At 37.9% G+C, this 20411-nt stretch overlaps 1 protein-coding gene across 6 annotated transcripts in view; it reads left to right on the top strand.

Moving 5' to 3' along the window:
- Nucleotides 1–20411, top strand: part of BABAM2 (BRISC and BRCA1 A complex member 2) — a 454559-nt gene that overhangs the window by 1576 nt on the left and 432572 nt on the right. For 5 of the 6 annotated variants that reach the window (XM_050754004.1, XM_050754003.1, XM_050754001.1 and 2 more), the window contains exon 2: nt 2244–2395. In XM_050754004.1, coding sequence (XP_050609961.1) covers nt 2268–2395 — 128 coding nt within the window. In that variant the 5' untranslated portion in view covers nt 2244–2267. Of the gene's footprint in view, nt 1–2243; nt 2396–11897; nt 12386–20411 lie in introns of those variants that run through there. The other variant, XM_050754002.1, reaches the window with a different exon arrangement.

Raw genomic sequence — 20411 nt, 5'->3', positions numbered from 1 at the left:
GATAGAAAGTAATATAATGCCTGATAGTGGGTAGATAGATGTCTAGAATGTGTTGGTTCTGTTTCCTTCTTTTGTAGAAACAAGAGATAAAGAAATAATAGGTACTGTGGGAAAAAACACAGAAGAACAATTTTGTAATATAGGTGAGACCCTTTTGCTTTTTTATAACATGGGTATATTTGTACTTAGCATATGACTTTGATAAGCATCCCTTCAAGAATTGTGACATAGACATGAAGGTGGAAATGTTGGCGAATGGAAAAAAATAGGCTTCAAAATTATGATGTGGATTAGTATACTGTTCAGAATCAAATGATAATAATTACCCATATTATCTGCAAAATGGGAATTAAAATTCTTTACTACCTCGGGCTTGTGAAGATCAACTGCAGTAGTATATATGGACGCTCCTTATAAGTGATAAAACATTTTAAAAAGTACATGATTTTTATGATTGGTAGTACTGTGTTAGATGTTTAGTCTTACTTTGAAATGAGAGAATAGTCGGTGGGGGTCATCTGTTAAGTGGTCAGAAGAAGAGCTTGTTTTATATTTACAAAAAGGATGATTTTGGAATTGAAGTATAAGTATAAAGGTGTTATAAGTATCTTGAAGATACTTCTGGGTGTCATCACTATATAGGGTCAAAGTGTTATTTTTTGAGCTATCAAATTAGCAAATAAATTTATTATTTACTATCTGAAATAATACATTGAAACAGGTTCTACTTTTCAACATTTATTTTAGCAAGGACTTGCAAGTTTTCATGTGGTATAATGTATGAAAACTAGAACCAGAACATCATTTACTGGTAACTTGCTGGAAATTAATTTTCTTTTGATGTGGCATTATTCTTTAAAATTGAGGAAGGAAACGATCATTTGAATCGACTTATTCCTCTGAAGGAAGAGGCTTTCATTTAGAAATCTATTAAGAAGAATTCGTGTACTCTCTCCCCCAGCCCCTGAGTTTCCAGATAATTTAGATATGATGTATTGGTTCTACTTTTGTGGTTTTAAGTGTAAGGACTTAGTGCCTTAAAGTCAAATACCTTAAGATCCGTGTTAGTCTGTGTTGCTTGATAGCTGCATAGGTGATGTTTTCATAATTTAATTGTCAAGTAGATTTTTGCTATATCTATCCCTTGGATTTTGTTATGTCTATTCCCCTACCAAATTTTTTTTGGGGGGGGCACATTATCTTCTCTCCATACAGAAATATTTCTCTAACTTTTGTCCCCTTACTCATTTATTTATTAAAAAATGTTTATTGAGTGTTTAGCATGTGCCAGGTATTTCTGTTAAACCTTGGGGATTCAAAATGTAGTCCCTGCAGGGAAGAGATCACATAAACACGTAGTTTTACTACATTGTGGATGGAAAGATTATTAAGAAAGGTATATCAGCAGTGGGCCGGGCGCAGTGGCTCACGCCTGTAATCCCAGCACTTTGGGAGGCTGAGGCGGGTGGATCATGAGGTCAAGAGATCGAGACCATCCTGGCCAACATGGTGAAACCCTGTCTCTACTAAAAATACAAAAATTAGCTGGGCCTGGTGGCGCATGCCTGTAGTCCCAGCTACTTAGGAGGCTGAGGCAGGAGAATCACTTGAACCTGGGAGGCGGAGGTTGCAGTGAGCCGAGATTGTGCTGTTGCAGTCCAGCCTGGCAACAGAGTGAGATTCCGTCTCCAAAAAAAAAAAAAAAAAAAAAAAAAAAAAAGGTATATCAGCAGTAAATAATTTCTAGTAAGGAATAGTTGCAAGCAGGTTAGCCTGTTGTAGGGTTTTATATGGTATTATCCATCAAGTTTTTACTCCTTGTGGGGACACAGAGGGAGAGATTGCTAACTCAGTGATGTGTGTGTTTTTGTGTTGGGATAGAGGATTGCTAGCAAGGGCTCCTTGGACTCAACTAAAATAGAGCAAGCCAGTTGTGAGATAGAGTGGGACCACTTTAAGTAGAGTATGGCAGTGTAGAAATCAGCTTTGGGAAGGAAGAGGGAATTGTATTTCAGGGATTCCTTCTGTTCCTGAAAAGCAGTGGTGTAGTCCCAGTCCTGAGTAGCTGAGAAGAAGTGAGGTGGTTTCTTCTGGAAGATCACTGGAAGAGGCTGCGCTAGAGATGGGAAAGGAATTATTTATTCATGCAAGAGGAACTGCTGTATGCTGTCCAGTTTTCAGGAAGCGTGTTGTATCTAGTCCATTTGTAAGCCCTGATCATCATTCTTTCCTTCTACTTTCAGTGGTGATTTACAAGTCAAGTTAAAATGTCCCCAGAAGTGGCCTTGAACCGAATATCTCCAATGCTCTCGCCTTTCATATCTAGCGTGGTCCGGAATGGAAAAGTGGGACTGGATGCTACAAACTGTTTGAGGATAACTGACTTAAAATCTGGGTATGTACCAGAATGAGTTCAGTGAATGTACCAGAACCACTTCAACCTTTACCTAATGACAGCCCTTCCTTACCAGACTCATAAAAATTGACCACGACAGAAACCCACCAAGTCATCATCTCATCATATTTTGATTCAGTTGGTTTTGTTCAGTTCTTGACATTTTATGTTTCAGGTTATTTTATTTGTGTTCTGGGTCATTGTTTTATGACTAGAATGTTCATGTCTTTTTTCTGTTTTTTCTTTGTGAAGAGCATGCCGTCAGAGTTTTAGAAGTGTGTTTTTCATTCATTGGCTTGTTTTCTTATTGTGTTTGCTGCAGTCCAGCAACAAACATATTCTGAATCTGATATCATTTGATAAACTCTCTTAATATGAAAATTATAAAAGCTAGCCAAAATGGGTCATTTCTCACAATGGGGTTGAAACAGTAAGATCTCACACCTAGAAATGTTGCATTAAAAAACAGATTTTTTTTTTTTTCTGAAACAAATTTAGATTTACAAAAAAGTTACAGAAATACTACAGGAAATTAGCATTGTTACAATATTGTTAATTGTCCTACAGGTTTTATTTGAATTTCGCCAGTCTTCCCATTAATGCCTTTTTCTTGTTCCAGGATCCAATCATCATATCTCCTTAGTCTCCCCAGCAGTGACAGTTCCTCAATTTTTCTTTGCCTGTCATGACCTTGATGCTTTTAAAGAGTACTGGCGACTTATTTTGTAAAATGTGCATCCACATGGGTTTGTCTAATGTTTTCTTTTTGTTAGAGTGAAAAATATGTTTTTTCCCAAGTGTAATACAGATGTGTTGTTGTACCATCCTCAGTGCATCAGATCAGGGAATATATGATGTCCAGATACCTTTTTACTACTAAGTTAACTTTGATAATTTGGTTAAGTGATCACTGTAAAGTTAACTGATTTTTCTCCTTGTAATTAGTTAAGTACTGTATTTTGCTGAGAGATGCTTTGAGACTTTGCAAATATCTGGTTTCTCATCATCCTTTTGTCCATTGATTTCAGCATCCATGGATGATTCTTGCCTTTAATTATTACTACTTTGATGCTTGTCTAAGAGTGCTTTTTCTCTTTTTCTCATTCTTCCCCATTTATTAATTTGAATTCTACTATGAAGAAACACTCTTCCTTTTCCTTCAGTTATTTATTTATTCAGTTATTTACTTATGCCAGTATGAATTGTTAGGTATTTATTTTTCTCTGTGGGTTATAAATTAAATATTATTATCATTTATTTTGTTGGTCAGTTGTTCCAGCTTTTTGTCATTGAGAACTCTATCAAGTGGCTTTTGTGTCCTTTTGACATATCCCCATCATTTTTGAGTACTTTCTTACTAGAAATGTTGCCTTTTTTTTAAAGATGGAGGAAATTTCATTGGACTCTGGGATTTGTGGGAGGCATAGGCATAGGCATTGGGCACTAGGGCAAGTTTGCACGGGCCATGTTCAAGGTACCTTCTTGGATATGGCATCCACAAATGGAGCTGTTGGTATGGACAAAGATGCAGCCAGAAATCTCACTGACCTGGTCCAGGGCCTCCTCCTGAAGAACCTGCCATAGCTTGGGCTGGGGCAGCTAGCTTTAGAATGAGTGGGGCTCCTCGGGCGTATACTGTACTACTATTGTCTAGTCTGGTCAGTATAGATAACAAAGATGATGGCTGGGGTAGGGGCAGCCTAGATTCCAGGTGGTAGAGTTGCTTCTTTCAAGGGCATCTACCTTTTGCCATTTCCCATCTCTTTCCACTTAGGTGCACCTGGAATCACTGGGCCAGGGCCCCATGCCCCAGTCTGGCAGCCAGATGTGCCGATAGAAGCCTAGTCTCTGCAGAAACTCTTCTCTAAGAGTTAGTTCCATTACACACTTGAACCTTACCTTGGTTGGGCTGGTTCCAGGTGGAATTAAGTTGCGCCGGCATTCAGGCTAGTGGCTAGTGTATGTCAAAGTTCCCCCTTCTTCCACTGGTAGGTTTTATTATCTGTTGTATCCACCTCCTCCATGAAGTTCTCGTATATCTTGTCATAGAGGATGCCCACCATATTGTCCTCTTCACTAGACTCCAGCAACTGGGCCAGCAGCTTGTACCCAGCTGGGTCTGGAGCAGCTTGTGTCCAGCTGGGTCTGCACTGCTCAGCTGGGTCTGCCATTGCTTCCCAGGTGACAGGGCGCTCATGGTCTCTGTGAAAGATCTCTGGTGATGGTCATGTCAGTGTCTCTGTGGGTAGTACATTTCACACATGTCCACCATGATGTCACATGAAGCTGATTTTTCAAGGTCCTTGGTCTGCACCCTCTCTGCATCCCGTAGTCTGGCAGGAGGCAAAGCAATGTGCATGTCAGTGTCTTGTCACAGTGGATGGTGCCCTTGTGTGTCTCCATTCATGGCAGTGCCATGAGGTTGCTGTGGGATCATTTGGGTAACAGGATGGACTCTGAGAGAAGCATGCAGTGCTGGGTTTGGAGGGGTGTTGGCAGTGGCGGCAGCAGCAGGAAAAGTAGAAATGCTGTATTCTTGATTCTCTTTCATCTTTCTCCTTGTTAGACTCTTTTGCCATTTGCCATCTACACGTCTTGCTGTTGTTTGACTAAGCTAAAGACTTGGGTATCAGAATACTGACTTCGTTCTTTAGCGGTAAGATAAAAAACTAAGACACTTCTTTGGAATAGTAGGATTCTTTTGAAAACATCTGATACTATCTTCAATTTCATTAATCAAATACTTATGGAGCATTTACTATTTGCTATCCATTTTGCTAGTGTTAGGTTAGTTCCTTTTTTGTTGAAGCAAGAGGATTTGGTAGAAAGAACTCTGGTGGAGTTGGTAAGAAGAAGGTTTTAACTTTTTTTTTTTCTTCTAGAAGTTAACTATACACATTAGGGGATTTACAAATTAACTTGCATCCTTAGATAAGCCAGGGATCGGAAAGTGACTTTTTAGGCTTTTTTTTTCTTTTTTTTTTTTTTACTGGTTTAGAATTTTTGCCATTTAGTCAAGCATCAGGCCTGGTGCTCAGACAGACTTCCCCAGCTTTTAAATGGTGGTAGGAAGTGGGGATTCTGAAATAGAGACTGCATATAGGATTCATTCAGTCTGAATTTCCCACATTATTATAGACAATCTAGATACAGATTGGAGCCTCCTAAATTACAAAATGCTTTCTTTAGATGGACTCCATCTCTAATTGAAGTCATCAAGATCAGATCTCAAGAGGGTATTTTCCAGTTTCCCTCACTGCAATTTTTGGCCTGCAGAAAGTAGAGTGATGTACTTCCTTTACTGTGCTCATTTCTTCTCAGTTTGTGGTTTTGACTTTGATTTCCTCTTTCTGGGATCTTTAAATCAGTGTATTTTTCTTCTGGGTCTGAGAATAAAAAGATTTTCAGATGGATCACTGGATATTTCAGAGTAACTTTTCAGGTTTTCCCACACTTTCATGTTTCTTTCCTTCTCTGATTAAAAATAGCATCTTTATGTCTGCACTGTGCTCATCTCTTTTCTTCTGTGTTTTTGAAGGTTTAAAACTGTTGATCTTTTCATAAGTTCCTTTGGTTCAACAAGATTGTGCCTAATCCTGTCTATTTTCTTTTCCTGCCCACCTCAGGTCTTCTGGACCTATCCTATCTTGCATTTTACTGCTAGGAACAAACACATTCTTCTTTTATTGGAATGGGGTGAGCTTGGAGAAAAGAAGGCATTTCAGATGTCCATTGATAGTCTTACGTCTGTGTAGCCAGAGGCAGTTCCCATTTTCTCACTGGATCTCAGTTTTTTATCCATAAAATGAGCAATCAGATTAGATGACTAAGGTTTTTGCAGGTCAGAAGTCCTGCAAAAACACTCAAATGTCCATCAACTGATGAATGGATAAACAAATTTGGCATATCAAAAATAGAATATTATTTACCCACACAAAGTAATGAAGTACTAATTCACAGTACAACATGATGAACCTTGAAAACATTGTGCTAAGTGAGAGAAGCTCATTATAAAAGGTCACATAGTATATGATTCCATTTATGTGATGTGTCCAGAATAGGCTAATCCGTAGAGACAGAGAGTAAATTAGTGGGTGCCAGAGGCTGGGGGAATCAGAAGTGACTGCTTGAGTGTGGGATTTTGGAGTAACAAAAATGTTGTAAAATTAGTGGTGAAGGTTGCATCGCTTTGGGAATATATGAAGAATGATCAAATTGCACACTTTGCAGTGATTTTATGGTATGTAAATTACATCTCAGTAAAGCTGTCATTAAAAAAAAAAAACCGAACAACCTGAGTTGGGCACAGTGGTACAGGCTTGTAGTCCCAGCTACTCGGGAGGCTGAGACGGGTGAATCACTTGAGCCCAGGAGTTTGAGACCAGCCTGGGCAACATAGCTAGACCCCTTCTCTAAACAAAAATAAAGAAAAAAAATAAAACCAGCCCATCAACCACGAATGTTCATTGACCTGAATGTATAGGATGTAGAAATAAATCTTTCTTTTTTAGCATGTCACAGACATTCTTTTCAGAGGTATTGAAGACCTGACGGGGGCCTGATGGCTAGTGGACTGCTGACTGGTGACTGGTATATGTAAAATGATATCAACCTGAGATTCTTACTCTTTGTATCAGTATCCTGAGAAACCAGTTGGCATTTATCAGCATGAAGTCTTGTTGCTTCTTTTTCACAGATTCCCTTTTGGGTGTTCTCAAATTCCTGAATGTTTAGTTGAAGATTTAAGTGCAAATAGTGGGATCTGATGACAAATTTGAAATGAATCCACTAGCCCTAGCGTTTTTTTTTTTTTGTTTTTTTGTTTTTGAGATGGAGTTTCGCTCTTGTTGCCCAGGCTAGAGTGCAATGGTGCGATCTCGGCTCACTGCAACCTCTGCCTTCTGGTTTCAAGCGATTCTCCTGCCTCAGCCTCCTGTGTAGCTGGGACTACAGGTGCCTGCCACCACGCCTGGCTAATTTTTTGTAGAGGCAGGGTTTCACCATGTTGTCTAGGCTGGTCTCAAACTCCTGACCTCAGGTGATCCACCCACCTTGGCCTCCGAAAGTGCTGGGATTACAGGTGTGAGTCACCATGCCTGGCCTAGACCTAGCTTTTTCTGGACTAACTGCCTAAAAAATATGTGAAATTGCATTTAATGACATTTAATATGTATGGAATTTACTTTCTTTAGCTGCAAAAAATAAATAAAAATATCTCTACCCACATTCATAAAATGATGTGAAAGGCCTTGTTAATATGGAACATTATTGATGCCTTATATGTAGTACTCGTCTGAAAGATTCAGGGAAATTCTTTAGAAGTTCATTAACAATTCCTTCTTCAATCCTTCCATCAGCCGAAGTGTGAATTTCTCGTTTCTGCAACAAAACAGTGGCGGAGTTAGGGAAAAGAATGGCTTCTTTTTGGTGTGTCACTTTCGGCATTTACGTTTCTTTTAGATCTTCAGCAGACACAGTTATGAGAGGTAGGATCTACATGTCTAATTTCTATTAACTCAAAGAGGTATACCCTATAGGACACAGTATATATAAAAGGTATAGAATTAGGAGACAATTTTTAAAGGTCACAAGAAACAGTCTTGTTATTACATGTAGCCACTTGCCCTTGAAGAGATAAGGTCTAAGTATCTATATTCTAGATCTGGTTCATAGGTGAAATAGGCAAGAACCTAATCGAGGCAAGATTTCTTTCCTTTTTTTTTTAAAATAGCAATTCATATATATTTCTCTAATGGTACCTAGATTTTTCTACTTTACTTAAGATTATGTATGTTTCTAAACCCCATTGCTAGGCCATCAGTATCTTAGGGGCCAAGTTCTTGTTTAATTTATGTTTATACCTCCTTAAGGTCTATCTTGGTACTTTTCACATGTAATGTAGTAAGTAGGATTTGAATGGATAAATGAATGAGTTAGATGTTTTCCTTGAGAAACTACTTGTTTTGGGGATCAGAGTGGTTTGTTCTTGTGGTTTGTAAGGATTTTTATTGGCCTGATAGTGTATTGCTTACATTCTGTTACACATAATTCTTTTTAATGACATTCCCTGAAATGAGTTGACATTTTTGAAATTATAGTAGGCCGGGTGCAGTGGCTCACACCTGTAATCCCAGCAGTTTGGGAGGCTGAGGCAGGCATATCATGAGGTCAGGAGATCGAGATCATCCTGGCTAACATGGTGAAACCCCGTCTCTACTAAAAATACAAAAAATTAGCTGGGCATGGTGGCAGGCACCTGTAGTCCCAGCTACTCAGGAGGCTGAGGCAGGAGAATGGCATGAACCTGGGCGGCGGAGGTTGCAGTGAGCTGAGATAGCACCACTGCACTCCAGACTGGGTGACAGAGCAAGACTCTGTCTCAAAAAAAAAAAAAAAAGAAATTATATAAAGTGTATTATCTAATACTGGATTTACTCTTGTAGGTAAAATATAGACTGAGATCTGAAGGGACCAAATTGTTAATTTTAGAGAATTATTCCATGAGCTTACTGAATGTTTATTAGTTCTTTGCTCTGTGTTAATTTGATCATAAGCATGTGCTATTTGTAAGATGCCATATTTTGTCATTTTTAGTGATTTTTCTAATCTTGAAAATGTCTAAGTGTCTGTTCAGCATTCTGGAATGATGCCTGGCAAATACAACAGTGGGGAAAGCAGAGAGGCTCACTGCAACCTGTGGCAGCTGAGCCTCAGTATCTTTTTTCAGCATATTGCAGTGACTCAACCTTACTGGCACATGGCTGTGTTTGGGGCATCTGCTGTGACATCTCATCCGCCCACAACTACCTATTGCATTTTTTTTTGTCCATGTTCTGAATTTCATTACTCAGTTAAAAATAGATACTCAGTGTAAGTACTTGATTACTAAATACACAGAACAGTTTTAAAGGATGAGTGCTGTAAGCTTTGAAGACTGATCTCAGTTTGGCTGCATGAGTTTCTCTAGCTGGCAATCTGAATCTTTATTAGCCTTGTGTCTGGAAGGAAGCTGCTGCCCTGGGAGGCAATAGTTTAATTTTTGTCTATGGCCGTACCACCTTGATTGCGCCCAATGTCGTCTGAAGATGGGCAGTTTTTAATAATTTAGATTTAGTTGTTCACTTGACTTTTCTGTACTTTTCCCTGATCTCATTCCCCTTTTTCCCCGTGCCTGTCTTCATGCTTTATATATTCGTTATACATAAATATATTCCTCAACAGTATTATTTTGCATGTTTAAAAAGTTTGTACAAATGATATACTATGTATATTCATCTATATCTTGCCCGTTTTGCTTAGTATAAAGTTAATGAGATTTATCTGTGTTGATATTTACAGCTTTGGTTCTTTCCTTTGCACTGATATTTTGTATTCCATTGTATGAATATACCCTTAATTTTAAATTAGTTCTTCTGCTGATTGACTGTTACACTGTTTAAATTATTTTTTTGACAAAGAGTGCCACAGTGAACATTCTCTCACATGTGCACGGGAAAATATGTATGAGAATATTTTCTGGGACAGTTTTTTGAACTGAGTGTATTTATCCATTAGTAGTTGTAAAATCAATTGAGTGAGTCACCCCAACATTAAAAAATGAATGAGAACAAAATGGAAACTCTCAGAATGTGTCACAGTAAGAATAAGCACTGTTTTGTGAGTTTTCATTTCAGTTAAATAAGTAAGTATGCGTATACTGGGTCATAATGAAAATATGTGTGATGACCAAAAAATTTGAAAGCTACCCATCAAAGGTATATTCCTAGAAATAGAATTACTAGCTCTTAAGATGTATACGTCTTCTATTTTATTAGATATTGCCAGATTATATAAATTTCCTTCCATCAGAAATGAGTTTCTACTATTCTATAGCCTCACCAGTACTTGATATTGTCAGACTTACATTTTTGCCAAGCTGATGAGGTGTGACCTGGTATCTCATTATGATTTTAATTCGTACTTCTGTGATTGCTATTGTAATAAAAAGTCTATTAATATGCTTATTGGCAATTCAGATTTCTTCCTTTGTGATATCCTTTGTTCATCTTTTCAGTGGATTGTTTGTATATTTCTATAGATTTTAAAGCATTCTTTATATATTTTGGATATTGACCTTTTGGTAATTACGTGTATTACAAGTATCTGCAAAAGTCTGTGGCATATATTCTTATTTTAGTGCTCCTGACATCCAAGAGTTTTGATTTTGATGAAGTTACATTCAACAGTATTTTCTTTTTTAGATTTGGATATATGTGCCTGTGTGCACATGTGCGTGTGTGTGTGTGAGAGTGAGAGAGTTTTAAGAAATCTGGGCCTATCCAAAAGGCACACATCTTTCTTTAATAATTTTAAAGTTTTCCTGTTTCCTTTTTTGGTCTTTAAATGGAAATTTATTTTTTCTATAATATGGAGTGAGATAGAGATATAGTGCCCCCTGCCCCCACCATATGGATAATTGGTTGACCTAGCCTCATTTATTGAGAAGGCCATCCTTGCCCATGGGTGTCAAGTTTATATCACATATGGGCCTGTTGCCAGGCTTTCTGGTTTGGTCAGTCAGACTCATTGTCCTTGTGCCAGTTCCATACTTTCTTAACTATTACAGTCTTGTGAAATGTCATGATAGCCAGTAGGACAAATTCCCCCCTTCCATCTTGTTCTAATTCTTAAAAATTGTCTTGTTTAACCCCATGTTCTACATACCTTTTTGTAACCTCATTTAAATAGTTGTATACTGTTTCATTAGGAAACATACCATAATTTAGTTAACAAAAAAATCCTCTTTTTAATGAATTGAGAAAGATAAATGAAGGGAAATTACCCTGATGAGGGGCAAATTGAGAAGTGAAGGTTAGAGAAGCTCTCTCTGAGGAACTGAAATTCAAGTTGAATCATGAAATATATGAATATAGTAGTCCCCCCTTATCATTAGGGGATACGTTCCAAGACCTCCCCCATGGATGCCTCTAACCTCTGATGGAACTCTGTTGCCGTCAGTCAGAACATGTTTATGTTGGTGTCTTCCACCCACAAATTTAATGCCTTTTCTGTCTCAACTGAGCACGTAGCACACGCTGTAGCTGTTATTTTTGCAATTTGAGGTGCAAAGCAAAACTAGCACAAATTTCTTTTTCCTTCTTCACAATTTCATGAATAGAAGATTTGTTTTTATGTTAGGTCTTAGCAACACCAGCATATGATTGCTTTTTCTTTCCTTATTAAGTCAAGAACTTTTACCTTTTTCCTTAAAGGAAGCACTTTATGGCTTGTCGTTAGTGTATCTGAATTGCCAGCATCACTACTCTTGTGCTTTCCCGAAGCACTTTATTAAGTAAAATAAGGATTACTTGAAGTCAAGCACTGCTGTACCGTGGCAGTTGATCTGATCACCAAGACAGCGACTAAGTGACTAATGGGTGGGTAGTGTAGACAGCTATGCTGGACAGAGGGATGAGTCATGTCCTAGGCGGGACAGAGCTGGAAGGTGTGAGAACAATCTCAGAACAGCATGCAATTTAAAACTTACGAATTGTTCTGAAATTTTCCATTTAACATTTTCAGACCAAACATTGCTTTTTTTTGACCAAGTGTCAAAGTTGGCCAAGGGTAACTGAAACCACAGAAAGCAAAACCATAGATAAGGGGGGACTACTGTACATCAAAAGTCTTAAATTTGCATGGTTCTTGGCCCAATAATTAACATTTTGCTGATACATAGGAATATATACATCCATATGGGCACATTTTATTTTATGGTCCCAGAGAAAGACCTCCAGATAATCAATCTGGCAATCCTCCAATAAAAAGGCCAGGATGCTGTTGATAACACTACAGTGAAGCTCAGTCGTTGACAACTCCACCCACGTATAAAGGGCTTCAAATTTACATGTTAAGAGATGCATTCTTTAACAGACATGCATAGCCAGAAATCATCAGTCTGAGGAAAGCCATCAACATGAAAGACAGAGAGCAAAACAGAGACAATGCAAGGTACAGAAGAATTTTTTTAAAGCTATAATTAATATCCTTGTAAAAATAAGAGAAAATACTGCATTCATGAAACTATGACAATATGTCTGTTGGGCCGACTTCTGTACCTGCCCAAATTATCAATCAAATTTAAAACTAGACATTTTCAGACTTTCAAGAACTCAAAAAGTTTATCTCCTTTTCTCCCTTTCTTAGGATGCTAGTGGAATATATGTTCCAACAAAGCAAGAAGGTAAAACAAGAAAATAAGTGATTCAATACAGGAAGGGAAGACCTAAAATAATAGCTGTATGGCAGACTTAGAGAGCAATCAATACAGTTAAAGCAGTTCTTCCATACTGCACACCTACTGTTAACTGTTTTACTAGATGTTTTATCATTTAGCTGCTATTGTGTAGGAATTCAGTTGTTTATTGGCATATATGAAAGCAAACATAGAAGTTAGATTGAAGTAGAATCAGAAGAGACATTGGAAAATTTACTCAATAGTTCAACAATCTTTTATCAGAACACTTAAGATGACTTTGGAGAAAAGAAAAATAGCCAGGACCAGAAGAAATAAAGCAAGATTTGACTGGGGAGGGTCAGATATGGGCAGAAGCTGGAAGTCAGATTGAACAGGGGTTGGAACACAGGGAGCTATCTTTAGAGGGGTTGTGTGGCAGGTTAATGTGATGGTAAGCATGTAGGTTTTTCAGTCAGTAAGGTCTGAGTTTGTATCCTAATTCTACTGCTTACAACTTAATGACCTTTGATAGGTCACATAACCTTTTGGTGCTTCAGTTTTCTCTTAAATGGGGGGATGACATTAATGATCTTATTGTGTAGTTATGGGGGTGAAATGAGATAATTCATATAAAGCACTTACAATAGTGCGGGGTCATAATGTTCAACAATGGTGAGTGATACTGTATGTTATATATAATAAATAATATGTAGTGCGGGGTCATAATGTTCAACAATGGTGAGTGATACTGTATGTTATATATAATAAATAATATGTAGTATGATACATCATTATTTCACTGTGTTATTGTTGTCACATTGTTATTTTAGAATCAGGGCGTCTGTAAAGAGTGTCCGTGCAAGCAGTATAACAGGAGCTATTGACTAAGACCCAGGCAAGCAGAGCAAAGCAGGAGCTCACTCTCATCTAACAAAACTCAGAGAAATCATGTAGCAGAAATGGATGGGAGATCCAGAGATTTTTAATTCTGAGATAACCTTCTATCCTTGTTCATTGCTTTTTGCAAGTCTACGGAGGCAGGAGAAAAATCACCATGGCTTACTTTGACCCTGCAGGTGGATGAAACTTAGAATATTTGATTAGGTTGAAAAATGAATGGGCATGAAGATGCCAACTGTTTTAGCAGATAGAACTTAAGAGTTTTTAACAGTCATTAGAGATTGAACACTGATTGTCTTGAGCAGATACATGCAACAGTTCTTAACAGAGGGTTGAAGAAGCCTCTTAAGTTAGATAGTGCAGGGAGTTCTGTCTGAGGATGAAGGGCATAAGCGGTGGGCTGTTGAATTCTGCTAGTGTGGCCAGTGTGTGGGGTCATAGATGTTCAAGAATTTTGCCTGGAACTTAGGGTGTTTATCTAGGTACCAGAACATCTGGAAACTCAGTGAACAGCGCATGGTGTTGATATTTTACGTGTTTTACTGAGCAGGATGTCCATCAGGAAGTATTCCTTGGGATTGCTAACCAGAAGGAAACACAGGTTCCCCGTACTCCTCATATCCCAGCCCATATTCTTTTCTTCCCTTAGATCCTTACCCTGGGTAGCTAGCTGCCTGTCTAGACTTTTTGTGATCATAATAGTATAAAATACAATAATATAAATAATTTTAATTAAACAGTTTATGAGCCTTTGAACATTACAAAGTGCTCTTGCATATGGTGTTTTATGGCCTTTTATATTTTGTACTTAAGATTGTAAGTGGTGGTGTTGGCCTTAACCCAGTGAAGTCTGAAATCACTTTGGGAACTTTGACTAGGCTTCCAGAGTCTGGGGTAGTAAGTGCCAGGATAAATTTGGGTCTGGGATTTTAGGTGGTTCTGATCTTGGGCTGTTCATGCCCTCCAATGACTTCATTTTAGGGTGACTTCATTTGGTATGGAGGTTGATGTAGGGGAAGAGGTGAAGGGAGGTATCCAGTCTAATGCATAAAGAAAAGTGAGTAGAAAATTCATCTAGTCTATTCCTGGCTGCACTTTACATTGTTCAAAGGAAAAAAAAAATCACTCCCACTGTTGTCTTTTGTCCCTTCTATTGTGTAAAATTTAGATAGTATTTTTGGATTAGTTTTTGTTTTATTAGGATGACAAATTTACAAAATGCTTTGAGTTTGGAAGATAGGTGAGGGTTTTTCTTTTTAGTACAGGTTAATATGCATATGCATTTGTTTTAGGGCTTCAAATTAATTATTCTTATACCATCACTCATACATTAAAAGTTTCCTTATGCTTACATAGAAATGTAGAACAGCCTCTTTTTCAGCTTCCATGTTACTTGAATAGTTTTACTTTTTGGTGCCATGTTGCTTGAGAATTAATTTTGTAATCTTCCATCTCAGGGCCACATTTCCTCAGTAATTTGGTTATCTTTCTAATGGCATGTTATGAAAGTTAAGTTTATCCCACTGACCTTGCTTCTCTTGACTTTTTGAAAAATATATCTTTTTTGTTTTGTTTTGTTTTCCGAAAAGGTTTTTTATCTCAACCTTTGTTCTTGCCAGTTTATTGATAACAAACCTTGAATCAAGTGGAAGTTTTGGAGAACATGTTGATGTTCCACTTTTAAGTAGGTGTAATGCCCTCAGAATGATTTTTTTTTCATCTGTGGACTCCTGAATTTTTCATTTAAAAAACATTATTTAAAAGTTTTTGTGGTTCAGTAATTACACGTTGGGTCAATTTTGGACTTGGCACATTATGCTTTATAATGTGGTAAAATACACATAAATTTACAATTTTCATTATTTTTAAGTGTACACATCTTTGGCATTAAGTACATGAGAAATGTGGCATTTGGAGACGTTTATCTCCAAACCCTTTTTCATTTTGCAAGCTGAAACTCTGTACCATTAAACAACAACTTCCATTTCTCCTTTCCCCCAGCTACTGGCAGCCACCACTCTGGCATCTGTCTCTGAATGTGACTACTTTAGGTACCTCACTTGATGTAAGTGAATCATGCAGTATTTACCCTTTTGTGACTGGCTTTCTTCAGCTAGCGTAGTGTCTTCAAGGTTCATCCATATTGTAGCGTCAGAATTTCCTTTTACAGGTTAGATAGTGTTTCATTGTCTGTCTATATCACACTTTGTTTACCCTTTCATCTGTTGATAGACACTTGGGTTGCTTCTATCTTTGACTGTTGTGAATAATGCTATTAATATGGGTGTACAAATACCTGTTTGAGCCCCTGTTTTCAGTTTTTGGGGTATATGCCCAGAAGTAGAATTGCTGGATCGTATGATAATTCTATGTTTAAATTTTTGAGGAACTGCTATACTGTTTTCTTTCTTTCTTTAAAAATAATTTCAACTTTTATTTTAGGTTCAGTGGGTACATATGCAGGTTTGTTACAAGGGTATATTGTGTGATGCTGAGGTTTGGGGTAGAATTGAACCTGTCACATGGGTAGTGAGTGTAATACTCAATAGGTAGGTTCTCTTTTTTTAAAAACAATTTTTTTTTTGAGATAGGGTCTCACGGGACTCTGTCACCCAGTTTAGAGTGCAGTGATATGACCACAGCTCACTGCAGCCTCAACCTACTGGGCTCAAGCAATCCTGTCACCTCAGTCTCCTGAGTAGTTGGGACTACAGCACATGCTACCACACCTGGCTAAATTTTTGTATTTTTTTGGAGATGAGGTTTCGCCATGTTGCCCAGGCTGGTCTCAAACTCTTGGACTCAAGCCATCCACCCACCTTGGCCTCTCAAAGTGCTGGATTACAGGTGTGAGCCTCTGTGCTCGGTCCCAACAGGTAGTTTTTCAACCCTTGCCTCCTTCCTTTCCTCCCCTCTCTTGGAGTCCGCAGTGTCTGTTGTTCCCATGTTTAGGTCCATGTCTACCCAGTGTTTAGCTTCCACTTATAAGTAAGAACATGCGATATTTGATTTTTTGTTTCTGTGTTAATTCACTTAGGATAATGGCCTCCAGCTGCATCCATGTTGCTGCAAAGTATGTGATTTCCTTCTTTTTTATGGCTGTGTGCTATACCGTTTTCCACAGAGGCTGCACTGTTTTACTTTCCCACCAGCAAGACACAAGGGTTTTAATTTCTCCACATCCTCATGAACACCAACACTTGTTACTTTCTGTTTTTCTTTGTTTTTGTTTTGATAATAGTAATCCTAATGGGTGTATAGTGGTATCTCACAGTGGTTTTGGTTTGTATTTCCCTAATGTTTACTGATGTTCAGCATCTTTATTATTATTGTTACTATTTTTTTGAGACAGAGTCTTACTCTGTCACCCAGGCTGGAATGCAGTGGTGCGATCACAGCTCACTGTGCAGCCTCCACCTCCTGGGCTCAAGCAATCCTCCCACCTCAGCCTCCTGAGTAGCTGGGACCACAGGCGTGTGCCACCGTACCTGGGTAATTTGTTTATTTTTTGTAGAGACAGGGTCTTGCTATGTCACCCAGATTGGTCTCGAACTCCTGAGCTCAAATAGTCCTCCCACTTTGGCCTCTTAAAGTACTGGGATTACAGGCTTGAGCATCTTTTCATGTACTTCTTGGCCATTTATACATCTTCTTTGGAGAAATGTCTATTCGTCTTTTGCCCATTAAAAAAGTTTTTTTGGTATTCACTGTATGATTTCTTTATGGATTCTGAATATCAGTTCCTTCTCAGATAGATACATGATTTGCAAGCATCCCATCCCATTCCATAGGTTGCCTTTTTACTCTGTTGATAATGTCTTTTAATGCACAGAAGTTTCACTCTGACAAAATTTGAGGTACTTCATATATGTTCTCCAGTTGGTTAAATTTCTCTAGCCTGCCCCTCTCTTAGCATCATCTTTCTGTGCTTTCTTCGCTAGAAAGGTCAGAGAAGGCTATGGTGAAATTGAGCCAGACCTTTGTATCACTAGTATCCCCTCCTGTGGCAAAGGACACCCATTCACCGATGCACCTGTTTCTCCCATAGTAGAAGCTTTTTAATTGAGAATTAGTGACTTATAAAATATTACTCATTGTTATGATTATGGTAGTAATGTATAGAACATGCTATGACATTGGTTAACATAAGCAGCTCTATATTGGCAGTAAGGACAGTAATATAACAATAACTGTTATCATTAATAATGTTTCATTGTAATGTAAGTGCTTTGAAAGGTATTGTCACATATAATCCGTCTAATAGTCTCTTCAGGCAGACAAGGTAACTGAAACTCAAGTAAGTTATGTAACTTGTTCAGGGTTTCATAGCTAAGCCATTCCATCTATAACAGTTCTCCCTGGTTATTTTCTGTATGAGAATCTGTCCTATTGCCAATTTCAAGCTTTTATTTATTGTTTCTTAGGCCTGTCTCCATTAGCAGAGGAGATAGGGCCCTTATCTGGCATAACAGCTTTGTCTCCACTACCTAGCATAGGACCTGGCACAATTAGTATAAAACTGTGAATCTGAAAGTAATGTCGTGGTGTCAGGTTCAGGGGTGTATCACAGTTGTCTCTTAGGTTGAAAAAAGTCATTAGAAAGCATCAGAGAAACAAAAAGGTTAGTTGTTGCTACTTCCCTCTCCTAGACATTAAAGGTTTAAACTAATTATTTTTAAATTTAAAAACTTTTTATTGAGGTATAGTGTATATTCAGAAAAGTACACTGAATCATAAGTAAGTATATAATGCATTGATTTTTCACGAGCTGAACAGACTTGTGTAACTAGCATCCAAAACCCAGAACATTATCAGCACCTTGTACGTCCTCTTTGTGCTCCCATCTAGTCACTGACCCCTCTTCCAATGAAAGGATAACTGCTCTCCTGACTTCTAACAAAATAGGTTAATATATTTAATATACATATATATACACATATATATAGATGGAATTTTTGCTGCACAAAATGGCATTTTGTGCGAGGCTTCATTTGTTCAGCGTTATGTTTGTGGTATTCTCTGTTGTTGCAGATAGTTGTAGATCACCCATTTTTCTGGCTGAGCAACTAGTCTTCCGTTGTGTAACATGCCACAGTTTATCTACTGTACTTTTGAAGGGCATTTGAGTAGTTCCTAATTGATATGGTTTGGGTGTGTTTCCACCCAAATCTCATCTTGAATTGTAGTTTCCATAATCCTCACCTGTTGTGGGAGGGAGCCGGTAGAAAGCAATTGAATCCTGGGTACTATTCTTGTGATAGAGAGTGAGTTCTCATGCAATCTGATGATTTTATAAGGGGCTTTTTCCCCTTTTGCTCGGTACTTCTCCTTGCTGCCGCCATGTGAAGAAGGATGTGTTTGTTTCCCCTTCTGCTATGATTGTAAGTTCCTTGAGGCCTCCCGAGCCATGCTGAACTGTGAGTCAATTAAACCTCTTTCCTTTGTAAACTACCCAGTTTGGGGCACGTCTTTATTAGCAGTGTGGGAACAGACTAATACACTGGTTTTAGTCCATTTTGAATAGTGCCATTGTGAACATTCTGTTACGTGTCTTTTTGCAAACGTAAAATATATATACATGTTTGAACCCTCTGGATTTTAAGTTAAGAACTATTCATGCATAGAATAAATATTTAAAAATTCTTCCAGTTCCATATTGTGTGTAACCAAAGGAGAAGGTTAGGGAGGGAAGAAGGAAAGGGGTGGATTTGAAGGGAAAGAACGAAGACAGAGGAAGGACAATAAGATAGGAAAAGGAAATCAGGGGAGAAGAAAAGATTATAGAAAAGGAAGGGTGAAGAAAAATGGAGGCAAGCCTACAGCTGTGGGCTCCTAAATAAAATAAGATACTGAAACTAAATCCTTATCACAATCTTGAGCATGGACTTCAAGATATCATTACTTCTTGAAATGCAAATCTCTCTTCAAGCCTCATCAGCTGCTCTCAGAAGCTGTTTGGCCTCCAGTTCATCCATTTCTCTCTATCTCTACTGTCAGCACTCCATCTCTTTTCCTAACTAGTCCTAACCAGACTCTTCATAACTGTTCTAGATCTGATCTATTTTCCACTATCAACCATTTATATTATTTTAAACAAATCTAATAATAAAAAATAAAAACCAGCTCATGTTGAGATAGAGTAGGAATAGGACGTGCCTCCTCCACGTACTTTTCCTTTTCTTCTTCTTTTCACAAAACCTACACCACTACTTTGCCTACACTATACCCACTAATCCCCAAGCTTTTAGCCACTCAAAGAAAATAGCCATTCTTCTGTGCTGTCGTGATGTTTAACCATGCCTAATTCCAGAAACTGGCCTTAGGGGATCTAAACATTGAACCAAGGCTGTGGAGTCTCCTACCTTAGGAAGGAATGCTGAACAATTACTAGGGTATGTAAAGGGAAACAATTTCATTGTTGGAACTGGGGTAGAAATTAAACACATGTAGTCATTTTAAGTCTGTCACTGATTTGCTTTTTGAACTACATTCGCAGACTCCTTATTCTTTTTGTTGTTGTTGTTTTTTCCATTATTAAAGTTATTGAGGAGTTGGAAGCTTGAATGACTTTGCAAATCTTAACTAAAACTAATGATATAATTATTGGCATTGTGGAATAATTTCTTACAGCACAGCACAATGTAGTTAATTTTTAAAGAATAGTATTTATCATGTTTTTGCATCATAAAAGTATCTTTTGGAATTGTCATTGGCAGGTTTTTATAAATATGCTTATTATATCTATCTTTGTAGGTATTTACTCAAGAAATTAAAAGAGTGTGTAAGTCAGAAAAGGATTCTGAGAACCAATATAGTTCAAATGGAAGATTGGAAGCATAGGTAGATTGGCATGAATTCAGGATGCAAGAGACCATTACTTTAGATGGTCTCTTTAGAAGG

This window comes from Macaca thibetana, chromosome 13 (assembly GCF_024542745.1).
Source record: "Macaca thibetana thibetana isolate TM-01 chromosome 13, ASM2454274v1, whole genome shotgun sequence".
NCBI lineage: Eukaryota > Metazoa > Chordata > Mammalia > Primates > Cercopithecidae > Macaca > Macaca thibetana.
Note: the sequence above shows the minus strand (reverse complement) of the source record. Positions and strands in the feature narration are given on the sequence as shown.